The sequence below is a fragment of the Peromyscus eremicus genome, chromosome 8a, assembly GCF_949786415.1.
Source record: "Peromyscus eremicus chromosome 8a, PerEre_H2_v1, whole genome shotgun sequence".
NCBI lineage: Eukaryota > Metazoa > Chordata > Mammalia > Rodentia > Cricetidae > Peromyscus > Peromyscus eremicus.
Window position 1 is genome coordinate 51,057,025 of NC_081423.1, and position 23,984 is coordinate 51,081,008.

Consider the following 23,984-nt stretch of genomic DNA (forward strand, 5'->3'; position numbering starts at 1 on the left):
CAACTATATTTCTAACTACATTCTAATTTTAAAAGGGGAGAGGAGTATGTGTTGGCGAGGATGTGGAGAAATCGGAATGCACATGCATGGTTGGTGAGAATGTAAAACAGTGCTGTGGAAATCAACTCTGAGTTTCTCACAAGGTTGTACCCACAGCTACCATCTCATCCATTAACTTTACTCCTAAAACCACTCTAAGCTGGGGACTTCAAGAGATGTTTGGATACTCATGGTTCCAACATTGTTCCCTATAGTCAAAAGATGGGAACAACTCACTATTGGTGACAGATAAATGGGTAAGTGAAATGCAGTAGATAGGCACAGCTCAATTTCACCCAGGCTTACAAATGAAGGAGGAGGATGGAGATGTAGTTTGGTGGTAGAGCACATTCTAAGCAGGCTCTGGGTCTGGCACTCACATGTACACACATGTGTGCACAAACACACACACACACAAACACACACACATACACATATCATAATAGAACAAGTAAAGAAGCAAGAAATCTACCACCTATGTTCAGCACCCTTATCTTCAGCCTGAACGACTTCTAAGCTTGAGAGAGCTTCATTGTGTGCAAGGCCCTGGGGTCCATCTCAGGCACACTGGGTGGTGGGAGGAAATCAAACATATGCCATTGGTTTACAGGGCTAGTGGGGAGGGAATAGGGTATTTTGCTATTAAATGGGTATAGAGTTTTTGTAGAGGATTGTTTTAAAAACTGAGAGTATGGTAATAATAGTTACATAGCATGGCAGATGTAATTAACATATACTTATGAATGATTAACTTATATATTTTGCCAAAAAAATCAACACAGTCTTCATTCAAATAAAGGAAATATAGTTTTTAAAGCTATCACTTAAGAACTTGGCTACAGTGAGTAAAAAACTAAAATTTCCTTCTAAATTAAAGCTGATGGCAGACATCTTTCCTTAAAATCATGGGTAAGGTTGGCAAGAGAAGAGGAGGAAAGCTTTAGAACTCCAGTAACGACCAGCACTTCAGAAGACCAAAAGGTCCAAAACTCATTGAGACAGTTGTGAGGGGCTCCTGTGGCTGTGGCAGCAGCCATGTGTAAGGGCAGTCAGGGCCGGGGATAAGCTAGGGTCATGCTGTAGAGGGTCACTCTGGTTGAATGCCATTTAATTGTCTTCACTGAACATTTGGTCTATACAGCAGCCAATTAGGAGGTAGTCTTGTGAGAGGCCCTTAGGTCATTGAGGCATCCACAAAGGGAACTTCAGACTCTCCAACTCTCCCATCCCATGCTACACTCGAGATGCGATGGTTTTGTTCCATAAATGTTCCTGCCATCACATGTCACCACCTGTCATGCTCATGGCATCTGAATCCATGTAAGTGCCATGACTGTGAATCCCCAATATTCTGAGGTATTTAAATCCCAGTTTCTGTGGGATTTAAATGCAGTGATGTGACACTGATTAGCACAAGAGCCTAGACCAATGGTTTTCAATCTGTGGGGCCTGACCCCTTTGGGTGTTAAATGATGCTTTCACAGAGGTCGCTTAAGACTACCTGCATATCAGATATTTACATTACAATTTGTAACAGTCACAAAATTACAGTTATAAAGTATCAATGAAAATATTTTTTATGGTTGGGGGTCACCACAACATGAGGAACTGTATTCAGGGGTCACAGCATTAAGAAGGTTGAGAACCACTGGTCTAGACAGTGAACTTCAAGGGAATTTGCTCAGTTCCTAGACTATGATCAAAAGACCAAAAAAAAAAAAAAAAAAAAAACAAAACCCTCACGTATCCTCCAACAATAAATGTACAGTGTGTGGTTGATCTATGGTTTTTTATTTTTTTTATTTTATTTTATTTTTTTTTTTTAAAGATTTATTTATTTATTATGTATACAGTGTTCTGTCTGCATGTGTCCCTGCAGGCCAGAAGAGGGCGCCAGATCTCATTACAGATGGTCGTGAGTCACCATGTGGTTGCTGGGAATTGAACTCAGGACCTTTGGAAGAACAAACAGTGCTCTTAACCTCTGAGCCATCTCTCCAGCCCGATCTATGGTTTTGACAAGATCAAATCAATGGCTGGAAGCCTGCTAACCTCAGGGGCTTTGATTCAGGTTGGCCATGGAAGGGTGTACACTTTCTAAGAATGTAAATTTCAGTCTGAGAGACACAGTTTTCCTTTGTCACTCCTAACTGACTGAGCCTTGCTGTTTGCACAGGGAGGCCATCCACTAACCAGATCCCAAGATCCATGTGGAGGCAGCCAACCCTGCATAAGGCAGTAGTGCTGGGCTCACACACCCAAGTTTATATGGTGACCATAAAAAAAAAAAAATGTTTCTGCAGTGATAAGTCTTTTTCTTCATAATTCATGCAAATTAATTCTCTCCAGCAAATGGTTCCTTTTTTGCAAGGAACACTTTCCTGTCCTCTATTCTAGGCTAAGCAGATTCATTTTAGAGCCTTCAATGTATGTTCACTATGCTTAATCTCGTCAGCTCCGTTTTGAGAACTCTGAATAGATCTTTTTCCAATTATTGCCACTCGGAGCCAATCTTTAATACAGTATTGAAAGAATTAAGGATAGGGCTAGAGAGATGGCTCGGTGATGAAGAGCACTTGCTGCCCTTGCATAGGTTCCAGATTCCGTTCTTAGCACCCACATGAGACAGCTCACAACTACCCAGAACTCCAGTTCAGGGGATAAGACTCCCTCTTCTGGCCTCCCCAGGCAGTGCACATATATGGTGTACATATAGATAAGGAGGCACACACATATACATAAGTAAATAGATACAAATTTTAAAGCAGAGTCTAAGTTAATTAGGAGGGCTATCCTGAGAGCCTTGTAACCATTCTGAGCACGTGATTCTTGTGCAGATCATGCCCAGCTGCACATTTACCAACAAGGAAAACTATCCAGGGCCAGGTTGAGGCTGCCTGCATTTGAATCCGACTGGCCTTACGGATGGTTTGATTAGTTCCTAACACTGTAAGGACACAGGAGCAAAAGTATATGCATGTGACGAGGTAAGAAGGAAGGACAGGTGGGGAAGGAGGAGGCAGCTGAAATAAATGCTCACATGAAAGTGGTTTCGTCCCCTTTCAACAGTCCCTAGCACACAGTCTGGGGGATAGTCACCACTATTACTAGATAGCCTGACCTACTTGTGGAGAATCTAGCTTCTAATTCAGGCTCTGTGGTACATCGAACAAAATCCTTTAGACATAAAAGTTTGGACAAATATAGTGAAGGTCTTTAACAAGTTGCTTTTTGGTATGAACCCTAAATCAAATGTAGAGGGCTGTCTTTGATAGAAGGAAATAGCCATTGTGACAGATTATCTATGAAATAGTTTGGTATAACCCCCTTGAAAGAAAATTAAACAGCTTCTGAAATAAGATTCTCAAGACTACTGATGCAACCCTGAAGATCCCAATACCTTCCCTGCCAGAGCAGCTCATGGCACAGAAATGAAAAAATAATGGTTTTATGGTGGAAGTCAATGAGTTTTAAACTTTCTTAAATTTTTGGAACAAGACAAGCAAGTATTTTTCCCTTGAGTTTTTCAACTCGGTTTCTCAAAACGAAATTATTTTATCATCTAGATTTTCACTCGAGGACATCATCATCATCATGATCAACCACTCATTTTCCACAGAAATTACATATCAAGGGCTGGCAAGGTGGTTCAATGGGCAACAGCACTTGCTGCCAAACCTGACACCTGAGTTCAATCCCGCCCAGACTCACTCAATGGCAGAAGAGAAACAACCCCCACGTGTGCATCATGGCATGAACAGGCACACAAACACACGTAATAAATAAAGACATGAATGGAATTGCAATTTTTTTAAAAATAAAAACAAACAAACAAAAAAAAGAAATTCTATCTCAAGCCAGGTGTGGTAACCAGTGCCTGTAACCTCAGCACTCGGGGAGGTTGAGGCAGGAGGACAGTCACAAATTCAAGGCCAACCTAGACTGTGGAGCAAGACCTCGTCTCAAGAGAGAAGGTTGGGGAAGGAGAGGAGAAAAGGAAACTTTAACAAGTATCTTCAAATTTTGATCTATATGTATAAGCTACAACTTATTATGTGCCAGCCTCTAGCAAAAAACTATGGAAAACCATAAAAACACAAAATTGAGAATAATAACACAAATGCTACTCTTTATTTATTACTATTTATTTCACAAGCCATAAAATGGTAACTTCCTTGCACACAAAATCACATACACACACACACATACACACACACACACACACACACACACATACACACATACAAATGCACACACTTTGAAACTGACACACACAGACCTGTACAGGGACCTCACTCCTCATGAGGCATCGAACCTTGCTGAGAATACACTGTTGTAGCTGGGCCCAGGAGATCGTTCTGTCTTCCCGTATCAGGAACGGTGGCCCAAACCTGAAAATCCAAGGAAATAAGTTATTTCTGCAGAGGAAAATCCAACAAGAGTCATGTATGTTTGCTTAGCTTTGGTTCCTCTCCAATGGATTAGTGAACAGTTAAGAGCCAAGTACTACATGGAGTTGCCAGGTGCTTATATATATATATTGCACATATAAGCTGCCTTGAAAGACTGTTCCAAGGGATTGGCTCCCACAGCAGAGAGGAGGGGAAGGGGGTGTGGGAACCAGAGCAAAGCACCTATATGACACACTGTCCTATCTCAGAAATATTCTCATTACTCTGAAGTTTCCCATCTCCCAAACCACTGAATGTCCAGCAATGGGCTTGTCAGTGAGCACAGGATGTACCCACCAGCCCCTGCTCTGCCACAGGCACCCCGGCTGTGGGAAGATCTGACCGGATAACACAAAACTGTTGAATCAACATTGCTAAAACTGAGCATCAATGAGGGGACCTGTCTGGATGGGGAAGGGCACTGTGCAGCCACTGAATGGACAGATCAGCTCATCAACCTACCCCGTGTTGTTATGCAGTTTGAGTTGCTTCCAGTTCGTTATGGTTTAAACAATGCTGCTTTACAGCAGAGACTACATAGCCTAGGGACAGACCCTCAGCTACATGTGACCAATTGTTCTTCCAGGAAGGAGGTTCTATAAGTAGAAAGGCAAAGCCAATGCTACTTACCGCCAAAATGCCATACAAAAAAAGCCTATCAGTCCACTGGAAAAGCAAGTGCCTTTATTCAGGTCCCTGGACAAAGAGCTGGGTGTTTTTTTTAATCATCTTATCCCATAAGTGCCTTTATTCTTGTTCAGAATGAGTAGTCCAGATTTCCTTAGCAATCTGAAGGGCTAGGAATAGAATCTTGCCAGCGCAGTAAGGCTTCTCTCATGCCAATGACACTGAATCTCTTACCCTATGCATGTACTTCTGTGAACTCATTTTACTATGAACTACGCTATCTCATTCGAGTGACAGCTAGGTTTTCTGTGATATATGTGAATCCTTCACCTCTCACAAGGCATATGTACGTTCCCCCCTTTTCTTTTGCCTTTAAGTTTTTACATTTGGTTTCAGATTAAAATGTTAAATTTGTTTGAAACTTACATCTCCTCCTTCTTGGTCCCTTATTTTATGTGTTTCAAAAAAGAGCCTCTTCTACCCAAAGACAGAAATATCCTATGTTGGTTTTCAGTTTTGTTTGCTTTGTTGAGAAAGGGACTCCATCAGAGGAGGGCCAGCATGCCTCCTATGCTGCTTATCAGGTACTTTATGGCAATTTTTCTGTGGCTACCTTTTTAATTAATATGGAATTTATATGTACAAATTTATGGCAAGAGGAAAGAATAATTTCACATAAAAAGAAGTGATTTGCTAATCCTTAATTATTGGATAATGCATCCATCCCTAGGACTATGAAATATATGTCATTTTATCAAATAATAAATACCTAAAGACACTTTGGCCTATTTGGTTCTGTTGATTAATTCCATATTCTTTTACCCCTATCATAATATTTTAACAATTAAGATTTTACTGAGCTGTATATCACACTACACACCTATGTTTCTAGGAGCTAGGAGACTGAGGCAGAAGGATCATGAGTTTGGGGCCAGCCTGAGCTACACAGGGAGTGCCAGACCAGCCTGGGCTACAGAGGAAGACCCTAATCTCTAAAATCCACAATCGGTGTCCTTGTGACTGTCGCTACCTCCCCCCCCCCAATATTTCCTGGCTATTCCTATCACCTTATGATCCCAGATAAACTTTGGAACTATTTTATCAACCTTGGTAAACCTATATCACTAGAATTCCACCTTGTTTTTGTTTTGTTTTGTTTTGTATTGCTTATGTAGTGCTGGAGGCCTTGTACATGCTAAGCACACGCTATATCACTGAGCCACACTAGAATTCATTCTCTCTCTCTCTCTCTCTCTCTCTCTCATTATATTATTTTGTGTGTATAAATATTCTGCCTGGATGCATGTATGAGTACCACATGCATGCCTAGTGTCTGCATAGGCCAGTGTCAGATCCCCTTGAAATGGAGTTATGAATGGTTGTGAGCCACCAGGGGGTGCTGGGAACCAAACTGGGTCCTCTTCAAGAGCAGCAAGTGCTCTTAACCACTGAGCATCTCTCCAGCCCCCAGAATTCTTCAAACATTTTATTTGCCTTTTAGTTGGCAGATGATAAATATACATCTGTATAGGGCACAATGCAGTGTTTCAGTACATGCATTCATTGCAGAATGATCAAATCAGGATACTAGCCATCACCCCAAACAGTCACAATCTCCTTTAAAACACTTTGTCTGGTTATAGTAGAAAGCTGTCTATTTTTTTTTAAATATTTATAATATAACCAACCACTTTCCTGAACACTTTAAACATTTGAATCAGTTTCAGGCTCATGTCTTCTCGACAGACTACAAACAGTGACGGTTTTCACTTCCTTTACTTCTCCCGCCCTTTTGCTCCCCCAGTGATGGGTCTACTTACTATGCAGCCCAGGCTGGCTCATAACTTACTACATAGCCCAGGCTGGACTCACAATCCTCCTGCCTCAGCCTCTTGATGAACTGAGATTACAGGTGTGCACGGCCATGCCTCACTTGCCTCTTGTAGCCCATTTTCCGCACTGGATGGCTGCTGCTAGCTCTCATGACATGCTATGAAGCAGTAGCAGTACAGGCAATCACAATTGCTCCTGCAGTTAACAGGAAACCTCTGATGCTTAATTAAGGATGGTGGCGGCCATCTGCTCGTGGCAATTATAGCTAATCCTCTTGCTCAGAAGCACGGTGCTCTCATCTTCTACTTTATTAACACTGGGAATAGATACTTATTTTATCAAGTTAAAATTATCCCAGATGGAATCCAAGTACAGAGCCCAGGGTGGTGGTCTACCCCTCCAATCCCAGCACTGGAGTGATTGAGACGTGAAGACCGGAAGTTCTAAGCCCATCTTGGTTATGTAGTGAGTTTGAGGCCAGCCTGGGCTATGCAAGATGAAGAAAGAGAGGGAAGGAGAGAGGGAGGGAGGAGGGAATGCCAAGCACAGGTCTACAAACCCCACGTAGCACATGAAAACAGACTCACATACCTGCTTGCCTGCTGCCCCGACCCCACCAGGTTACAGAAGAGGATGAGCACCCTCTCACTGTGGAGAGGCTTGGAGAAGCGCTGGCTATCACGGACAGCCAGGCGAGGTGACATTGACGGCCCAGATGGATGAGCTGGAGGAGAGAATGACACCAGAGCATCTATTCAGACAAAGCTCTGAGGGGAGACGGAGAGGCTCTCAGCACTGGGTCGCTTAGCACCTGGCACACACAATTCATATACACATGATAGGATTTGGTAGTTGTAGTCAGCCAGTAATTTCAAAAGATGGGTCTGGGTTTAATTAGCAATTTGCAAAAGCAACCTGAAAAATACCCCAGAATTACCTGGGTTGCTTTTATGTGTTCATCCAAGAGAACCTTAGAGCATCTACTCACAGGGACAAAGGAGAGGTTCCAATCAATTCTGAAATACTGATTTTTTTTTCAAGGAAAATATGTGTTAGCCATGATTGAATTTGAAGTTAGGGCTTATTTCCCTGGGTTGTAGAACAGTCAAGGTCAATCAGTGTTTTGTTCCAGATTACACAGGCCAGAATTCTCCTGTTGACTCGGAGAACATCAAAACATCTGCTTCCCACAGCTCACTGCCTAGGCTATCTAAGGACGTGGGCTCAGAGCACAGGATTCATCTGAGGTGTGGCAGTTACCATCATATTACCAACCCTACAAATAGTATGCCTTTTCCTACCATTTTTACCTATGATAAATATTCATTTGTAAATTAGGTACAATAAGAGAATAATAACAAAAAGTGATAAAATAGAAAAATGATAACAAGTTACTATCATCAAGGATATTTAATGTTCATCAGTTGTGAGGCTGGGGCATAGCTCAGTGGTCGTGCGAGTACTCGACCAGCATGTCTAAATCCCTGGGTTTGATTCTCCAGTACCACAAAACAAACACACGTATTAGCAATGGATATTCCCAAAATTATTCTTTTAAACTTTTTAGGGCATGGGGGTGCAGGTAACAGAAACTTCAGAAAGAGAATCTGCAGGTAGGTGGGGGCTGCTGCATGCTGCAACAGAATCTTTAAACATGGTCTTCTAAACCGGCTAACTGTGCTAAAATGTACACTGATGTACAATGAAAGTCAGCTAAAAAAGAAAAAAAATGACCATATTCACTAGTCAGAGGTTCTGGAAAATTGCAAGCATTAGGAAGTGAGAACTGTTAACAACAGTAGTGTGTGTATGTGTGTGTGTGTGTGTGTGTGTGTGTGTGTGTGTGTCTGTCTGTCTTAGGTAGGAATCTGACTCCAGATAAGGACTGTGAATTGTAACAGTCCTGAAACAAAGATAACACCAGCACCTCCTGCTAAGCCGTGATTCTCAGTGTGGTTCCTGGACCTGCATATTCAGCATCTTCAGGAAACATGATTGACATGCAGATTCTCCAGCTTGCCGGGCGGTCTTTAAATCAGAAACTCTGAGTAAGGGGCCCAGAAGTCTGCTTTAAGTAACCGTCCCAGTAATTCTAGTACTCACTGAGATTTTAATATCCATCATCTGTAGATCAAATTACAGAGGAAATGAGCCTAAGGATTCAAAGGGTTAAAGCTAACGGTTTGCAACCTCAGCATCCTGAGAAGACCCACTCAAACCCATAACTCATACAAAACAAATTATTCCACACACTACTGTACCTGAGAGTGTCCCTGGACCAGGTGAGGGAGGGACTTGGAAAGCATACACATTATCACCCTCTGCAATGGTATTCAGGTCCTCTTCATCAAAGAATGACCGCTGGAATCCATTGGGATACAGTTCAACCAAGATCACCTGAAATGAGAAGGATCATTTTCTCAAAAGGAATCCAACAGATAAGAATTCAAAAACAGGGCCAGAGAGATGGCTCAGTGGGGAAAGGTACTTGTCGCCAAGCCTGATGAACTGTTTGATCCTTGGAACCCACAGAAGGAAAGAACTGACTCCTGCAAGTTGTCCTCTGGACTCCATATGTGTGCCTACACACACACACACACACACACACACACACACACACACACGCACATCAAATAAACATAAAATTAAAAAATAAATAACTCAGAGTCTTAAAACTCATTTCTCTTTTCCTTCCAAGTACCCACATATTTTAAATCAGAAAATATAGCAAACATAATCATTAGATTAATCAAAGACATCTTAACTGCAAACACACATTTTTTTTAAATAGAGAGTTTTATACCTAGCTAACCTACCACAGCACAAGTAGAATAAAAACACTCTGGATAAATAAAAAGTGTTTTCCATAAATAGTGTTCCATTAAGAGGGGCTCGAAATGGTGTAATTTTTCTCACATAATGCCATGCCTGAAAAACATATTCATGAAACACAGGAAGAAGGAGCTGGTTTTCACACTACAGGAAAGAGACTAGGCTGCTCCAGAAACCACCTCAATACACACATCTCACAGAGTCCATTTGAGACATACTGGCTGGGAAGCTCTCTTACAAAAGATATATTTCAGGCTTAAAAGAAAAAAAGCTGAATCAGAAGAAAAATTTGAGTTGTGAAAAAGAAACAAATCAGCCGGGCGGTGGTGGCACACACCTTTAATCCCAGCACTCAAGGCCAGCCTGGTCTACAGAGCGAGATCCAGGACAGGTAAGAAAACTACACAGAGAAATCCTGTCTTGAAAAACCAAAAAACAAAAAAACCAAAGAAAATAGTACATATTAAGTTTAAGTCTTCACTGTCCATTCAAACCATAAGGCCAAATGAAACTATATTTAACTACAAGTAGGGAGAGGGAGAAAATATTATATTATAGAATAACAACTACTATCTTACTATCTATGATAACTTATTTTTGAGGGGATCAAAGTCAAGACAAGTACATATCCCTGGCTGGCCTGGCCTAGAATCTGCAGCAATCCTCTCAAATGCTGGATTATAGGCATGAGCCACCAATACCCGGCTACTATCTGCAATAATATCTAAATCAAAAAGGTCTAAGGGAATCAAAGCATACCAAGATCTTTGTGTTGTTTCGAGAAGTTTTAACATTAGGCTTTGCTCGTTAGTCACACTGGCTTTTAGTAAATAAAAAATAAATCAATTTATGTATCCCAAATCACAAGCCATAGAATAAATACACCCAGACACTTCCATCCCCATAGACAAGCATGCCAATCAAAGAAATCAAAACATCAGGAGGAATGTTCAAGTTCCAATCAGACTATCCATCCTGTACTGACACATGTTAGTTCCATCCCCCTCACAAATGCATCTGATGCTTCACATTCCTGACAGTCCTGCTGCTCAACCTCTGCCCCTACCACATTGTCCTTTTTGATCTTTTCATTACTGTAACTCACCCAAATGTGCTCTCCCTCTTTCTCTTTCAAGTACACACACACACACACACACACACACACACACACACACACACACACCCCTGCTGGGAGGGGCTGTTGTGTGCAAACCATGGCATGTGTTTAAAAGTCAGAAGGCAACTTTCCAGAGTCAGTTCTCTCCTTCTTCCTTGTAGGCTCTAGGGATCGAACTTGGGTCTTCAGGCTTGGTGGCAAGTACCATGACCCTCTGAGCCATGGCGTTAGCTCCACTTTAGAGTTTACAATGAAAATGTGCATTATTTTCCCCTGTGTGAGAGTTTCATAAAAACGCCACAGGTAGAGATGGAGGTCAGGACTACTCAGGTAGGGGTAGGAGGGAGCCAGTGGAGTGATGGAAGCCTTGGTGACCAGGGTGATTATACAAATATACAAACGGCCACAACCTTAAGATATGTATACTTTGCTGTATGTGCATTATTACTTAGCAGAAAGGTTACACATGGGTTTTTGTTTGTTAATTTTAAAAAGGTTCTACCAGGTTACCTGGGAAGCATAAATTTCCCATTTTATAGTTAAAGAAACAGAAGGCTGATCAACCACTCGCAGGGCCCAAGTCAGGGAGCTGGAGAGCAGAAGCACACCTGCCAGTGCCCACGAATGTGTTTCTAGAAAGGTTTAACTGAAGACAAAAGCTCGCGAGGAAGGTAAGCAGCATCTTTCTATGGCCGGAGGCCAGACTGAACGCAAAGAAGGCAAGCGGAACACCAGCCTTGATCTCTCTCTGCTTCCTGACTGCAGACAGAAATGCGAGCAGCCACCTCACACTGCTGCCACCACACCACCCCGCCAGGACCGGCTGTCCCCCTCAAACTGGGAGCTGAAATAAACTCCTCCCGGAAGTTGCCTTTTCCACATATTCAGTCACAGCAACTAGGACACTCATGCGCTCTCTCATCTTGCCACACTGCTTGTCCCTGGATCACTTTTTTGTTTGTTTGTTTTTCCAGACAGGGTTTCTCTGTGTAGCTTTGGAACCTGTCCTGGAACTCGCTCTGTAGACCAGGCTGGCCTCGAACTCACCGAGATCCACCTGCCTCTGCCTCCCAAGTGCTGGGAATAAAGGCATGCACCACCACCGCCCGGTGCCCATTGGATCACTTTTATCCCACCACGTCACAGGGGTCCTCCAGGCACAGTAAAGCCAGTTCATCACCAGGACTCCTTAGAAAGCAAAATCCAGCCGAGTGTGACAGCTCACACGTGTAACAACCAGCACTCGGGAGGTGGAGGGAAGAGAATTGCCATGAGTCTGAGGCCAGCCTGGGCTTCAGAGTGAGTTTCATGGCCCTTCAGTACCTGGCTGTTTTCGTCAGAAGAGGAAAAGCATAAAACCACACGCACTCAGACCCCAGCTCAGCCGCCTCCTCGTTTGTGTGACCTTGGACAATTCACTTTACCCCTCCGAACCCTTCTCCTCACTTTCCCAGATGAAGACCTTTGTAATTCGTTCTTCACAAGAGTGGACAGGATTAACCCCTGGGGTCCGCTGAGCACAGTGGTGCATGCCTATTATCTCAACACTGGGGAGACTGAGGCAGAAGGGTGGCTACAAATTTAACGCCACTCCGAACTGTATATAGGAGTTCCAGGCTAGCCAGAACCATATAGTGAGACTCTATCTCAGGAAGGAGAGAGGGAGGGAGGGAGGGAGGGAGGGAAGGAGGGAAGGAGGGAGGGAGGGGGGGAAAGAGGGAGGGAGGGAGGGAGGGAGGGAGGATACAACTGTAAGACCACGTGCCACACTTAGTAAGTATGACTGGTTAGCTGCTCTTGCATCACAATCCCCATCACCTTCTGAACGGCAAAGTGTCCTGTTGCGGTCACCCTTAGCAATTAATAATGCAGGGAGAAGTCAAGGCCGGGTCACCACAAGTACCCGGGGGGACAACTAATCAAACAGAAGCTAGTGAGTGAGTCATGCTAGAGTCATCTGGGAACCACACATGAGTCTGGGCAGCTGGCCCAGTCAGCATTCTGTCACCCAGTGGCCAGGCCCAGCAGCTTCAGCACACCTCCTCGGCAGGGACGCCCCCTTCCTCTGCAACCATCTTCCTCAAGGCCGCCACTGTGCTGAGGATCGGCACGGCCAGGCCAACCCGCAGGAACCGCTGGCTCTTAGAGGGGAAGACCAAAGTGACACTCAGGAACCTGAAAAACAGAAAGGGACCCCAAATCCTTAAAAGACTGACAGAAATGGTCACCAACACCACGGACCATGGGAACAGGCTTAGCGCTTAAACACCATTTGCGAGTTGGGTTCCTGCACGTTAGGTGCCCTTCCAGTAGGTGGCAGAAAAGAGCCAAATCTCCCAGACTGCTTTTCAGAGGGTTGACCATAAAAGGGTTTTGAGTGGAAATCAAAGCATATAGATCTCTGACCCTCTGACTGTGACAGTTAAACAGCTAGCATTAAAAACAAACAAGGCCAGACAGTGGTGGTGCACGCCTTTAATCCCGGCACTTGAGAGGACGGGGCAGGAGGATCTCTGTGAGTTCGAGGTCCAGCGTAGTCTACAGAGTTAGTTCTAGAACAGCCAAGGCTATACAAAGAAATCCTGTCTCAAGAAACAACAAAAACAAAAACAAAACAAAACAAAACAAAAAAACCTGTATTTTGTAAAACAAAACAGCCAAGCTGCTTCTTTTAGAAGAAATCAACCGTATTGGTGACTTTCTCCTTGGTGAAAAGTTCCCTTGCCAATCTCTGCTTTCACTTCCCCTCAGAACCCCCATAGCCCACTCCTGGGGTAGACTGCTGTGCTGTGGTAATTAGCCAAGCCACAAGCTGGGATTAGAACCTGGGAAGTCTGACTCAGGGTCACTGTTCAACCACTGTGCTACCAGGGGTCCTCAGTCACAGCCTACATTTTCCAACGTTGCCAGTGGCGGTATAACCCACGTTACCACTTAAGACAACAGTTCTGTTTAGGGTATTTATGGTACAGACAGCACAGCAGTTCTGAGCAGAGGAGGCGAGGCTTGGGGAAGGGGTCCTGTGTTCTGCTAGATCCTAAACATGCAGAATAGAAAGGAGGCACAAGACTGAGGTCGGTGGGAGCACAATGCAGAAGCACCTCCATCTCCATGCCGGCACTGGCTCCCCCATTCAAATTCACCAACCTTCCACAACACTGGCCTGGCCATCTGCGTTGGAGGTAAAATGGGCTTCTGGTAAAGGGACTGCACTGCTAGCTCCTGGCATTTAAGACACTGCAGCCCACTGCTCGCTCACCCCACCACCGTATTTCTTCTCATCTGTACCAAACAAGCCTTTTTTTCTTTCTCTGCTCCTTCATGAAATCATTTTCCTATAGTCAAGTATGTATGGTAGCTCACACCTATAGACGTAGCACTTGGGAGGCTAAGGCAGAGGGATGGCCAGCTTGAGCTACAGAATGAGACTCTGCCTTAAAAACAAAATGAAAGAAATAAAATTTTCCCATGTCTTTATAAAGAAGGAATAGGATTTTGAGGTACAGCAGGGAAAAGCATGTAGCAACATGATGCCCTTGTCTGATTGAAGTAGGGCCTGTGCCAGCTCCTGAGTGGGCCAGAGACCTAAGTCAGGACACAGCATGGACACACACAAGCATCCTGTTCATGTTCCTTCCTCAGCTAAAGAATGGACACTCCTTTCTCTTTAATTACCCATTTGATAACTGAGCGTCACTTGATTGCAGGACTGGTCTCTAGAGAAATGCTATGTGAAAAGTGGCAGACGCAGGGCCAGAAGGTCCCCAGGAAAGAGGAGGGAAGGTCAAGCATAGCGGGCATGCCACAAGACTCAGGACACTCACGTACCTCGTCTGGCGTAAGGGGATGGGAAGGGACACACACAGGAAAGGATCGAAGGTGTTGCTCTGTTTCAGGCAGTGAGGACACGTCAAAGAAGATCTGTGAGGGCAAAGAACAAGAGGAACCATCATCACACTCCAATAGCTTGATAGATAGTCCCTGGAAAACCTAGATACTAGATTACTACAGCATTTCCTTCCCAGCAATTCCACGCAGAAGAATTGAAAACAGGTGTTCAGCTCATAACTTATATGCAAACGTTCCTTGCAGCCTTGTTCACGAGAGTCAGAGGGGAAACAACCAGGCTACCTAGCAATCGATAAGAGGAAAATAAAAATGTGGTACATCCATGCCATGGAATACAACTCAGCCATAAAAAAGAAACAGAGCCCTGATTCCCTGAAAATAACATGTCAAGTACCAAGAAAGACCCGGACACACAAGGCTACCTATTGTATCATTCTATTGATATGAAATATCTAAAATAGGAAAGCCAAACAGACACAATACAAAGTGATGGTTTCTAGAAGCTGGGAGAAAGGGAAGTGGAAGGTGACTACTTACTGGGTACCAGATTTTCTCTTTGCGTGATGAAAGTGTTCAGGAGCCAGGAAGAGATGATGGCTACCCAGCACCGTGAGCATACATGGTGCTGGGTTGTACATTTTATATGTATAGTTGAGCTGGGTACCGGTGCTGAGGCAGGAAGAGCGTCTGAGCCCAGACGTTTGAGGACAGGATAGGCAACAGAGGGAACCTTGTGTCAAACAACAAACTTAAATGGATAACTGTTGAAGTAAGATGGTTCATTTTATGTTTTCCCTTTGGAAGGGAGGAGAGGAGGGGAGTTTAGTCTCATGTCTCAGCATACAAAGGATGGGAAAACACACTGCACGCCAACTTTCAAGTCAAGGGGGTCTCAGGGACCCTTTATCCCTGGTGCTTAGCTTCCCTGAACCCCCAAAACACACAAAAAGCATTTTTGTAAATTGCATGTATTTATTTCATAGGGGGTGGGTGTGCATGCTACGGTACGCATGTCAGGTTAGAGAATAGCCTGTGGGGGTAAGTCCTCTACTTCCACCACGTGGGTTCTGGCATGGAACTCAGGTCATCAGCCTTGGCAGCGAGTACCTTTACCCTCTGAGCCATCTCACTAGCCCACAAGCAGCTTTTCAAAGGCCCAGACTTCCAGGACTTTCTGCCATGAATTCTATTTGTTTGTTTGTATTTTTCTTTTTTCTTTTTTTTTTTTTTTTGATTTTTTTTGAGACAGGGTTTCTCTGTAGCTTTGGAGCCTGTCCTAGACTAGCTCTGTAGACCAGGCTGGCCTCAAACTCACAGAGATCCACCTGCCTCTGCCTCCCGAGTGCTGGGATTACAGGCGTGCGCCACCACCGCCTGGCTTGGATTCTATTTCAATGAGAGGAAGGAGAGACTCTGGCACCTTAAATTTAAAAACTTCCCAGGAGCCAGATGTGTTGTTTCACAGCTATAATCTTAGCATTTGAGAAGCTGAGGTAGAAGTTCCAGGCCAGCCTGAGCTATATAGCAAAACACTATCTCAAAGAAAATAATATAATAATTGTAATAATAATAATAATAATAATAATAATAATAATAATAATATAGGCAAGCAGGAAGATAAACCCATGGATTCACCTGAGGCATCTGCTCATTGCTAGATCTTGGGGATACAAGTTATTTAAGTAGATAGAAGTTACCAGAAGGATAGCAGTGATTTAGGAAAAAGTCCCCAGTTGTCCTTTTGTTTCCTTGCTTGCTGGTGGGAGTACCGGAGCACACAGCCAGCCTCAAGGCTGCTAGGCATGCTGCTAGGCCCACCACACCCCAGTGCCCAGTCCTTTCTGTTTAACATGGACTCCAGCGTACACCACTGGTGAATTCACCTGGGGGAAACAAGGCAGTGTTTTGATAAAAAGCAGTGTGTCCCACAGCATTTGCCGGCCACTGGATACGGCATTGTGGGGTTCCCTATGCTACCCAGTGTCTCTTCAGATCCCCCCACCTCTTCAGATCACTGTGTGCTGGGGTGCAGAACAGGCCACGGGATATATTCTTGTGTTTGGAAAGCTTCCTGATCCCTGCTTCACTCTTTGATTCTTTTTAGCCTCCACAAAACAAAACCAGGAGCACGTTTTCTTTCATAGAGTTACATCGTATCAAACTCCTTCAAGAAGATGACCTTGATTTTTTTTCCTTAAATTTATTTATATGTGTCTGTGCATGTGAGCATATGCAGATGCCTGCAGAGGCCAGAGGGGCTCTTGGATTCTTTGGAACAGGAACTATGAGCGTTTGTGAGCTGCCTGATGTGGGGGCTGGGATCCAAACTCGTCCTCTGAAAGAGCAGTAAGTGTTCTTAACAGCTGAGCCACATCTCCTGTCCCAACCTGACCTTTAGATTAGCCCTGAACTTATTTCAGATAGCAAGATATGAGTGATTCGGGAAAAAAATAACAATTTCTAAGTAACTGGCTAATTATTTTTATGTATGTATGTGTGTATGTATGTATGTATGGATGGATGGATGGATGGATGGATGGTTGGATCTTATGGTGGTAAGAATTGAACCCATAGAGTTGTATTGGATCAAACTTCATCCACTTGTATCATATCCAACTGGTTCAAGAATATGAACTTGCATATGCCAAGCATGTACTCTACCACTGAACTATAGCCTCATTCTAATTTCATATACAGCATAAGCACTATACTTTAATAGTATATAAAATATAAAATGTATTATCAAATTATATGTAAATAATACACATTGACTGTAAAAAAAAACTCTGTCACAGAAGTTGAGAACAGAATGGCAATTACCAGAGATCAGGGAGAAGGGATGGGGAAATGCTGACCAACGGGCATTAACTCATAGGTAGCAAGAAGTCCTGGGTTCAACCATATAGGTGAAATCATTAGAGATGACTAAATATTATACATTAACAAACTACCAGTAGGATTTTATATGATTTTTACCATAAATTAATGATGAAGGTTTAAGGATACACATATATTTAACATGACATTAGATATTACAGACACATGTCATCATGCTATTCACATGTTCAATTTTGATTTTGTTCCAGCCTTAACAAAATGGATCTTAAAAACTGATGTTTGAGATACACAGATGTAGGAGTCCCACCTAAGAGGTTTTCCATATCCAATGGTTTTCTGTAAGCCTTGGCCTCTGTGCTCATTCCCATCTTGAAGCTTGTAGTCATCCCCGCTGAGTGTGTTCCCACCCATTTGATCCTATCGGCTATCAAAGCCCATGAAAAGACACATGTGGCCAAGCAGTCTGGGGCTAGGGTCTCCTCTTTGAAGTCTCATTGCTGCAGGTATCTTTTACTAAACACCATAATTCTTAAAACATCCATACTCTCATATAGAAATACCCACGGTGCCTGTTTCCTGAAGTGAAAGGCCATGTGATGATTTCTATATCCCCCATGCTGTGTTGAGCTCACAAAATGACTAACTCAAAGTGAGCTCTCCGGCCATGCCCAGCAAACAGGAAGAGTCTCCCCAGCTTCAGTATGACTTCAGCTGGGGATATTCTGGTTTCCACATCCCTGTTCTAAAGAACCATCCTCCAGCCACTCCTTTCCTTTCAGGGAGGGCAGAAGGCCATTCCAAGAAGCCAAGAAGGGAAAGAAGAAATCCTCAAGGCTGGAGACCACAGGAGACTGACTAACTGCGGCTGTGAAAGGAATGGGAAGGGTCCTTGTGTGTTGTGTTGTTTTGTTGTGCAGGGTTAAGGGCAATGGGATGCAGATGACCAGGGTGCAGAGCTCCTGGAGAGCACATTCTAAGAACATGCCCCTTCTTACCTGTACTGGGCTTGAAAGTGGCTCTGCACAAAGCTGGGGCCTAAGGAGGGAGGAGCTGCAGATGGCCGGAGGTCCTCCAAGGCCTTACTCGCATCTGGGGGCAGCTGCAAAGGAACAGGAAAGAAATCCGATGACATCCTGTCCACATTATGTCATACAGCTGCTTCCAGACCATGAAGCCCATTACCCGCACCCCCACAATGCCCACATCATCCCTTCCTGAGGCTTGTGGAGCAGTGATCTTCAATACTGCCTTTACGATTACTCAATGTCCTTTCAATCTCACCGTTTCCCCCGAATCCCTGAGAAAGGGTATATGCATATATGTGCTGAAAGCAGAACTAAAGGATGATCATAGCGAGAGCTCACACACACTCCCAGCCCCAACCCCACCCTGGGGCTGATGGCACCCAAAAATCAGTATCAATAGTCCAAAAGGAAGGTGTTGACAGGTGCCACCCCCTCCAGAGGTTCTAGGCAGGAATCTTCTCCTAGCCTCTTCCAGATTTGGTGGCTGCTGGAATTGCTTGCCTTGCGGCCACACCTTTCTGTCCTCAGGGCCAGCATCTTCAAATCTCTCTTAGCTCTCTATTTATGTTGTTTTGTCTTCTGTGGCCTCCAAACTCCCTCTGCCTCTGTTATAACAACACTCAATATTATGCTAAGGGACTACCTGGATAATCCAAGTTAATTACCCTAATTCAACATTCTTAATCACATCTGCAAACATCAGATCCAAATCCCTGCATCCTTAATATGTATCTTTCTGGGTCATCTTTCACCTCTCCTCCCTCAGGGCTCTGGCCCACCCCAATGTCCCCAGTCTCCTCTGGAAGGCTATCACTCCCAGGATGAACAGCTCTAGCTCTCCAGGTTCCCTAATTATCCTTATTCTCAGCCCACTCTACACCACACTGGGGATACAATTACACAATTAGAAGTCCCTGATACACAAGACCCACACTGCTAGAGAAGGCTGTCCAGGGGGCCGTTCCAATCACAGCTCCTCATAATACAAAGCTGTTTAGTAACTATCTGAGCATCCATATAAGGCCAGACATATAATTTGCCTGACAGCACTGTATTTCAATTTCTCAGTTTTTCTTTTTTATCCTGACTACCCTAAGGAGTCATTTTAGACATCTTTCCCTTCCCACTCGCATACTTGGAGGTCTGGGGATTACACCCAGGGCCTCACACACATTAGACAAGGGCTACACCACTGAGCTTCATCTCCAAGTAGGCACAGTTTTCAAAACACCTCCAACACAAAGCTATACTATAGCACTGTGCACGCATCCGTGTGTTCTGTGCATATCTAGCTCCCAGGCCAGCTTTTGGCATTTGAGGGCCTTGGGCACGTCCTCTTGGCCCCTGTGTCACCATGAGCAGTCTGTGTTCTCTGAAATTGTTTCTGTTGGGCATTTCTAACAGTGATGACGTGAGTGGCTAGTATTTTCCTAACCCAGTTAAATCGTATTTACTTGCTTTGTAGTTTTTAATCTTAATCCATTTTCTGTTGCTATAATAAAGTACTCAAACTGAGGAATTTATTCTTCCTTGTTTTGTGTTGTTGTTTTTGTTTGTTTGTTTAGGTAGGGTCTCACGGGGGGAGGGGTAGGAGGGTTGGGGCAGGTTGTGTAGCTCTGGTTGGCCTCAAACTCACTATAGATCCAAGACCAACTTTAAGACTCCTGATTTTCTGGCTCATACCTCTCAAATGCTGGGATTACAGGCATGCACCGCTACGCTGGGCAAACTGAGAAAAACTGGTTTAGCTCACAGTTCTACGAACTAGAAGATGGCACTAGCATCTTCTCAGCACCTGGCAAGGGCCTCGGGGCTCACAACAAAGCAGACATCTCTCTTACGAAGCTACCAATCCCGTCATGGGCACACCCCGCTCTCATGATCTCATCTGTCTCAATTACCCTCCAAAGTGCCCGGCTTATTTCCAAACACCATTAACAAAGCTGAGGCTGGAGCTGAGTGGTAGGAAGCTGCTTACCTAGCATGTGTGAGGCCCTGGGATCCATTGCCAGCACTGCAAGATACCATTAATACACAAGTGTGGGGATTACGTCTCCGGCATACGAACAGTTCCCTAATTCTAATATAGATGATGGCACCCATCTGACAGAAGGCACGTTTTAAGGAGTTAAAGAGTCGTTTATAGATAGTGTATTAGTCAGGGTTACTACTGCTGTGATGAAACACCATGACCAAAAGCAACTTGGGAAGGAAAGGGGTTATTTGTTTTACATATCCAAAGTCACAGTCCGCTGAGGAAAGCCAAGGCAGGAACTCAAACCAGGTGGGAACCTAGAGGCAGGAGCTGATGCAGAGGCCAGGGAAGGGTGCTGCTTTCTAGCCTGCTCCTTGTGGCTTGCTCAGCCTGCTGTCTTATAGCACTCAGGACCACCAGCCCAGAGGTGGCACTATGGGTGGCACCCATAATAGGCTAGGCCCTTTCCTATCAATCATTAAGAAAATATCCTATATATTTGCCCAAAGCCTGATCTTATGGAGGCAGTTTCTCAGTTGAGGTTCTCTCCTCTCAGACAAATTTAGTTTGTGTTGACAAAAAAAAAAAAAGTCTAGCAGATAGATAGATAGATAGATAGATAGATAGATAGATAGATAGACAGACAGATGATCCATACTTAGCCTGGCACATACTGAATATTAACAGGTGGTGGGTGTTACATATTAGAGATATCTGATAGTTTTGTTTTTGTTTGTTTGTTAACCAGAGTGGTAGATCCATGCTTATAGGGATGCTTTAACTCAACAACCATTCCCAAGAAAAGAAGGACATGAGAAGGTTTAAGGGTCTAAGTAACAAGCAGGTGACCTGAGCAGAAGCCATGAAGATGAAAAGGGGTGGGAGGGGGATTTCAAGAGACCCTGTGTGAGGAGTTCTCAGTTCAGCAGAACCAGGGAGAAGAAAGGAAGGGAGGAACACACCACCTCCAAGGTTCCCACTCAGGGGTGGCTGGACACGGGTGTCATTAACAGAAGTCAAAGGAGATGGGGCTTGGGAAAGACATGCCAAGTTCAAGGGTGACTCAACAGCCAGACAGAGGAGTGGCAAATATTTGCAAGAGCCAGGAGGTATGAACTTGCATTGTGCAGATACGGGAATGTTCTGGCAGCCCAGGATTTATAATTCTTGAGACCTTGTCCAGTTCCTAGATGGGAATATGCGGGATGTTTTCCTCTGAGTGGAGCACAGCTGTGATTACCCACATGAGACTCTCCATACCCCCAGCTTGTTGATGCTCCCTCATAAAAGAGGACCTAGGAAGGGTATTAGACCCTCTTCCTATGCCCTGTCAGCTGTCTGTAATCCCAACCCAATTGCGAGTGCTCTCAGGAGGTTCTAGAGTATAGAGGAATAGAGGAAGTATAGAGGAAGCCAGAAGTTTCCTGAAAAGTAGAGAACTCCATGTGTGTGGCTTTAGGGATCACCACCCACACTGGAATGGGACCTTCTAGTGATATGGCTATTTTGAGGTCACACACAGCTCTAAGCCCCTCAACCACGTTCCTGTGATTAAGCCCAATAAGGTCATTGGTTCACCATGGATGGGATGGTTAATTTGGTTGGTCACTGGTGACCTATCTAGGATAAAGATGTATTTGCTTAAGTCTCCCCAAGAAAAGCTCAATTCCCTACCAAGAGACAGGTCCATGACCCAAGCTGCACTCAGATGTCCCTGCCAGGACATGAGCAGAGTGACCTAAGCTGAGAACACCGATTCCAGCTGTCATGACTAAACAAGAAAGTTCCCGCCATCGAGGCTCCGTGTCAACCCAGAGCTGTCTCATTCTAGACAAGCTCTCCATTTAATCCCGTGTGCTTCTCCCTAGCTGACCATCTCCATTCTCTGCTTAGAGAGGCTCAAGTTGCTTGGAACCAGGAACTTAGAATGATGCAGGGGAGTTCCATATAGAGATGACAAGCTGAGACACTGGGCATGACAGTAGATGGGGTCACCATGGGATGGAGTAAGGAAAGAAAATGTTGAGCCAGACAGAAGGACGGGCAGCAGGAAGTCATTCACAAAGCATGGACTATGAGGTCAGAGGCACGTGAATCTGGTCTGCTAGGTGAGCAAACCTTGATACCTCTCAGAGCTACAGTGTATACTTCAGCAGCGTCCCCTGGCATGCAGCTGGGTGCAAATCAAGAGATGAGGTACACACCAGCCATGGAGGTTCACACCTGTAATCCCATCGCCCGGGGGGGGGGGGGGGGGGGGGGGGGCTGAAACTGGACGATCACTGCTTGAAAGGCACCTTGCGCTACATTTTGAATTTTGAGGCCAGCCTGGGCTATGGCGTGAGTTTGAGGCTAGGTTAAGCTACAGAGGGAAACTCTGTCTCAGAAAGTAAGAAGGGAGGGAGAGAGGGAGGACTCTTGACTGGCACACAGTAGGTTCTTAATACATGCTGGCTGTGTTTCCTCCCTAGACTCATTCCCACCTTTATTCTGCAAAAGTAGAATTTTCTGGAAACCCATCAAAAAGATTGTTTATGTGTTGGTGTTTAGAGGGCAGTGAAAATACAGTCTTCGCAGGATGGAAGTATTTGAGAGTCGTTAAAGTAATGGAAAAGAGAGCGGCCCTTACGTTTTCTATTCCAGTTACAAATGAATCTCGTTGTATGGCTTTCCTGTGTCCTCAGTACAGAAATAACTTCAGAAGGGAAAATCACTCAGAGTTACACAGAGGGCAGGAGCTTTCTTTGTTGAAGGAAAAAATGAAGTTTCCTGCTAAGTAACCACAAAGGCTCTGCCAAAGATACACGGCCAAGCCTCAAGGCAGCCCACCTTCCAGAAGTAACTTCAGGGGGACAGAGAAAGAGGCACTGCTGGTGTCACACATAGGGTCTGAGTGAGGCTGAGTAAGTCCCTTGCTCTGGCCAGCAGCCACCTCCACAGCTTGCCCAGGGATGCCCTGCTTCTAACACACCTGTTCCACAGACAGAACGCTGATACGGTAAAGACAGAGAGTGAGTGGGAGAGGAATCAGGCTGAGTGGTTGGTTAGCAGGCCCGGTCAGCAAGGATTTGGTTCCAGGTCTGTAGGAAGCCATCAGAGCAAGGCAAGCAGGAGATGACATCACCTTGTTCCCTTTCTGAAGAGATCTGGCTTCGGTGTGGAGAATGTCACAGAGAGCAGTACTGGGAGCTGGGAGTGTCGCTGGAGGGGTAGACATCTGCTTAGCAAGCACAAGGCCCTGGGGTCTATCCCCAGCCCAAAAGAAAGAGAGAAGGGAGGAAGAGGAGAAATAGAAGGAGGGAGGGAGAGAGGGAGGGGAGGAGGGAGGGAGGGAGGGAGGGAAGGAGGGAGGGAGGGAGGGAGGGAGGGAGGGAGGGAGGGAGGGAGGGAGGGAGGGA

General features: G+C 44.7%; 1 protein-coding gene across 1 annotated transcript in view; it reads right to left on the reverse strand.

Moving 5' to 3' along the window:
* The window catches only part of Usp43 (ubiquitin specific peptidase 43), a 51,774-nt gene that overhangs the window by 13,386 nt on the left and 14,404 nt on the right, over positions 1-23,984 (reverse strand). Inside the window, exons 3-8 of the mRNA XM_059270653.1 lie at positions 18,582-18,685; positions 14,728-14,820; positions 12,939-13,074; positions 9,212-9,347; positions 7,542-7,674; positions 4,319-4,430 (exon numbers count right to left, since the gene is read on the reverse strand). Coding sequence (XP_059126636.1) covers positions 4,319-4,430; positions 7,542-7,674; positions 9,212-9,347; positions 12,939-13,074; positions 14,728-14,820; positions 18,582-18,685 — 714 coding nt within the window. The remainder of the gene's footprint in view (positions 1-4,318; positions 4,431-7,541; positions 7,675-9,211; positions 9,348-12,938; positions 13,075-14,727; positions 14,821-18,581; positions 18,686-23,984) is intronic.